The sequence below is a fragment of the Octodon degus genome, unplaced genomic scaffold (assembly GCF_000260255.1).
Source record: "Octodon degus isolate 3935 unplaced genomic scaffold, OctDeg1.0 scaffold00042, whole genome shotgun sequence".
NCBI lineage: Eukaryota > Metazoa > Chordata > Mammalia > Rodentia > Octodontidae > Octodon > Octodon degus.
The window spans coordinates 6926439-6930696 of record NW_004524618.1 but is presented as its reverse complement, the minus strand read 5'-3'; the positions used below and the strand labels follow the sequence as shown (position 1 = coordinate 6930696).

At 49.9% G+C, this 4258-nt stretch overlaps 1 protein-coding gene across 1 annotated transcript in view; it reads left to right on the top strand.

Annotated features, from left to right (window-relative positions):
• The first annotated feature begins 241 nt into the window (after positions 1 to 241).
• Positions 242 to 4258, top strand: part of Sorcs1 (sortilin related VPS10 domain containing receptor 1) — a 526874-nt gene continuing 522857 nt past the window's right edge. The window contains exon 1 of the mRNA XM_023715489.1: positions 242 to 357. Within this exon, the coding sequence (XP_023571257.1) occupies positions 328 to 357 (30 nt within the window). The 5' untranslated portion in view covers positions 242 to 327. The remainder of the gene's footprint in view (positions 358 to 4258) is intronic.

Below are 4258 nucleotides of genomic sequence, written 5' to 3'. Positions count from 1 at the left end.
TCTCCGCGCGGGGCTCCGGTTACATCCCCGCAGCTGCCCGCGCGCCCCCCATTTGCCGTGGCCCCCGGGGACCGAGCGCTGTCCCTGGAGCGGGCTCAGGGCGCCTGGGGCTTCGCGGCAGCAGCTGGGCGCTTGGGCCGAAGGCTACGCCGTGGGACGGGCGTGGAGCGGGCCGAAGTCCCCCGGGCCGTGCTGAAGGACGCGGTGCGGCCTGAGCCCGGGGCCCGGGAGCGGGACCCCGACGGAGCGCCCCGCTTCCGTGTGGAGGAGCTGAGGCTGAGCAGTACCACGTTCGCGCTGGCCGGGGATTCCGCGCACAACCAAGCCATGGTGCACTGGTCCGGACACAACAGCAGCGTGAGTACCGGCGAGGCTGGCTGGGCGGCGCGGAGGGGACGGAGACTGGAAGCCCGGTCACACCACTGGGAGTGAATATCCGCCCAGAGAGGCCAGCTCCCTTCTGGTCCCCGGTCAGCACCGTGGGCACCCTCCCTCCAGAAATCCCCAGTAAAGCTCAGGGTTGAGCGGGCACAGTCCTCTCCCCTGTTCTTTGGACGCGTTCTTCCGTGGACCTGAGGTCCAAGCAAACAAGGGACAGAAAGTACTCTCGATGTGGTGAGGAACGGGTTAAATTCCCCAGCCCCTGACATTCCTCTGGCGACTTTCCCTTTACTTCCCAGACTTCCCAAACAGCTCCGTTGCAATCTGGAAGACTCCCATCCATAAGCGTCTTGTCTTGCGTTGCGCGGAGGGCTGACCCTTCCTCCTTGCAGGAGAGATGGGCTGCAGAGCCGGCGGAGCTGCCGGATAGTGCACTAGTACATTCTCTGTCTGGGGGACCCGGGGAATGCAGTTTCGGTCCAGGAACTCCCAGCATCCTCGCAGCACTAGCAAGTATGTTTTGAAAGCTGGGGCTTCTCAGCCCATGAAAGAGCAGTTGTTCTCTGCCTTGATCGATCTCAGGAAGATCGGCTATTTCGCAGGGACAACAGCCCCCTGTTCGCCCCGTGGCCTGACCACATCTAGGAGAGAGCACAGCATCGCCTTATGAAGGCGGGAACGGGCTCCAGGGGCTTAGTGTGCCCGTCCGTGGTCATGTCAGGGAAGGTTTTTGATTTTCCTCAAAGCCTGTGTGTCTGGAATCTGGGGGGAGTTATTCCAGTTTAAACGGCGCTCAGAAACTTCAATAAGCTGCCGTGGTAGAGAACAAGCTTTCATGGTGATAGCTGAAGCCGATTTTAAAGTGTGCAAAGTTCTCCAGGCTGCTATTAAGGGAACTAGAAGAACGTAAAATCAAAGATTTATGAGATGGAAAAAATTCCAAATTGCAGCTCCAGGCAGGTTGATGGAGATCGTGCTGTTTATAATCGGCGCAGCCTCAGCAATGCCAGGAACCTTCCCAGAGCAGGGTGGCTGTCCTGAGCTTTGCTCCTGGTCAGCTTTTTAATGTGAACAATTTAAAATGCAGAGTGTGACTGCGGAGTCCTTGTGTTACCAGAAAACCTCATACATGGCATTGAGTGTTGATGCCTTTGTCTTGGGATTACCAGGAGGGTTTTCCCTATTAAGCAGTCTCCAAGACAGAAGCTGTGGATTGATTCTATAATTCTCAGTAAAGAGTTAATCAAATACTGGAAGCTAAAATTTTTTCCATTCAAGTTCTGGATACCTTTGCCCTCATCTCTTAGATTAAGCATTGTATCTTTCGTATCTGAACCAATAAAATTATTACTGCAATCTGAGCTTGGATCTCCTTAAACTGACTGAATAACTTTTATGCTGCCTTAAGTGATTAACTCAGAGCTCTGGCTTTAAAGAGAGGCTTTTGTCACGCTGAATGTAGTAGAACTTGTCGTATTAAGAAGTTGAAGAAACTTTGGACTCAAGACCTTTCTGGCTTTTAATGTAATTCAAGCTGTAAAATATCACTTACCCACTAGACCTGTGCTCCAGCTCATCTCGGGAGGATCTTGGAAAGAGGGAGAAAAAGAGAGTGCATCTTTGGCAAAACTGAATCTCCATTTAAGAAATGGCACCAGGCACTCCCTGCTCCTCCTTTTTTATCAATATTGCTGTGAGTCCAGAGGCAATTATTAAGGTGAGAGCTTAGAGCATACCAAGAAATCTGACATAATGTAGGAAACAACAAAGGTGGGAGAGTGAAAGGCTTGAACGTGAAAACCACGTTCTGTGCTCAGATGTGACTTCTGGCCTTTGAGGTCCCTCTTGCTCCACACAGTTCTCCCAGCCCACCTTGTGCCCCACCTCCCACTTGCCCTGAAGCATGTTTTCTTCCTAATGTATCCACACAGATAGCAGTGGAAGCAAGGCCTGGGCCTCTAGTTCTTTCAGGTCCCCTTACCTGGAGCAAGCTCCTGGGATGCAACAGTTTGAAGCACTTTTTAGGGAGAAGGGATTGAGGAAGAAACTTCCTGGGCAGATTTGCGAAGTGGGAGCAGGGTGGCCTGAGTTCCTGTTTTGCTCCCTCATGCTCTGACCAGGGCATAGTCGGGGTGCCCTGGGAGAGGATTTCCGTGCCCATCAGTTTAATGGCAGAGAGCTGTGTGCCAGGGTGGACATAAGAGGGTACTGCCACCATGAGGGCCTGTGCATCTCTTTGCAATTTTCTCACGTTTTCTGGGGGTGCGAAATGCACTAACCTAAACCAGGGGGCACTTTTAGGGGCCCTCATCTTTTCAGACCTACAGGAGCTGTCCCATAAATCCATGCTTTGGTCCCTTCAGAGACCTGAGTAAAGTACTCCTTTGAACCTGTCTCACTTTGAGCTAAAAATCTGTGCTAAGATGAGCCTCTGATTACAATATCACCTGCTTTCTAGGTGCAAATGTATGGTAATTATAGGCTGCCTGTCAGACTGCTGAGGGATTCTGGGCTGTTCGCACACCTCCTTCCCTTCTCTTCTCTGCCCCCTCAGCTGTTGGACTGGTGCAGTTGTGTAAAGACATGACTGTTTGCCTCATCCGTGGGTGTTGACGTGATTCCTCTGCACTGCAGCCTCCTTGCTTGATGGAAACTGTTGCTACAGTTGGTGGGACACCTGGGGGTATCTTCTGGCATAAAAGGTGCCTGGTATGAATCACTTGTCATGAGCCTGGTGTCATGAGCAAGAACATATTGTTCCTACACTACTCGTCCCAGGCATGCTGCGCCCTGATCTAAATTCATACTGCAAGCCTTACAGTGTTAGCAGTACAGACTTGTCTATGTATGTGTGCATGGCAGTGTATGTGTTTATTTCTTATTTCTAGGGAATTTCAAAGAGCTACACTCCTGGACCTCTGGACACCCTTGATAGGTAGCAAGTGGGTGACAAGTGTTAATATCTCTTTTCACATTGTTATACCAGTTAAATTGAATTTGATTACTTTAAGTGTTACTTTGCCTCTTTTGCACTGCTAGTAGTGTTGAAGGATTTGTTTGCAGAGGCTTATACTTATATTTTGTTATTACGAGACCTTTAAAGAATACTTTGTAAAATAATTTTATTGAGAAACAAATAGCAATGAGACAGTTTCTAAATTGATTAGTAGGACAGTTTTAATAATTAATACATTGTATATTGTTGTCTTAGTAGTTATTCATTGTACAAGATGCAGACATGATATCCTTTAATGCTGCATTTGTCAGAGTAGATTCATGTGGTTTTCGAGCACTTCCTTGGCTTTGTTTGCTCTGGGATGTTTGTCATCCACCCTGAGGGAGGAACTGGAGTCCTGCATGGATCAGATAGAGGCCTTGCAGCCACCTCCTCACTAGGCAGCCACAGAGACGTCACAGCAGGTGTTCTCCCACCACTCCTGGGAGAGGAAGCACAGGCTCTGGAAGGCTAAGGTGAGGAGGTCGCTTGGTGAATAGAATCTCTATGACAAATGAATGTATTTTGAGTTGATGTCTGATGGTGGCAGGAGGACCCACTCCTACTGCGAGCTCTGTCTCCTTGATAGGAGTCAGGGCTGTGGCATGTCCGGTCTTAGTGTACTCCTGGCCACAGGCCACAGCATGGGGGTTCTCCCTCCATCCACCTCTGCGTCACCACTGAGACATGGAATCTGCATCTGGAGATTCCCTGAGGGGAGCTGGAGTCATTCCCCAGCCGGCTCTGCTTCTCTTCTGGGACAGCTTCCTTTTCTAATTGAGTGACCCACTGGGTCTCATAAAGAGGTTGAGTGTTAGCATTTGATTTGGGTAGGAATTTTTTGTTCCAAGTCTTTTTCTTTTCTTTTCTCTTTCTTTGTTT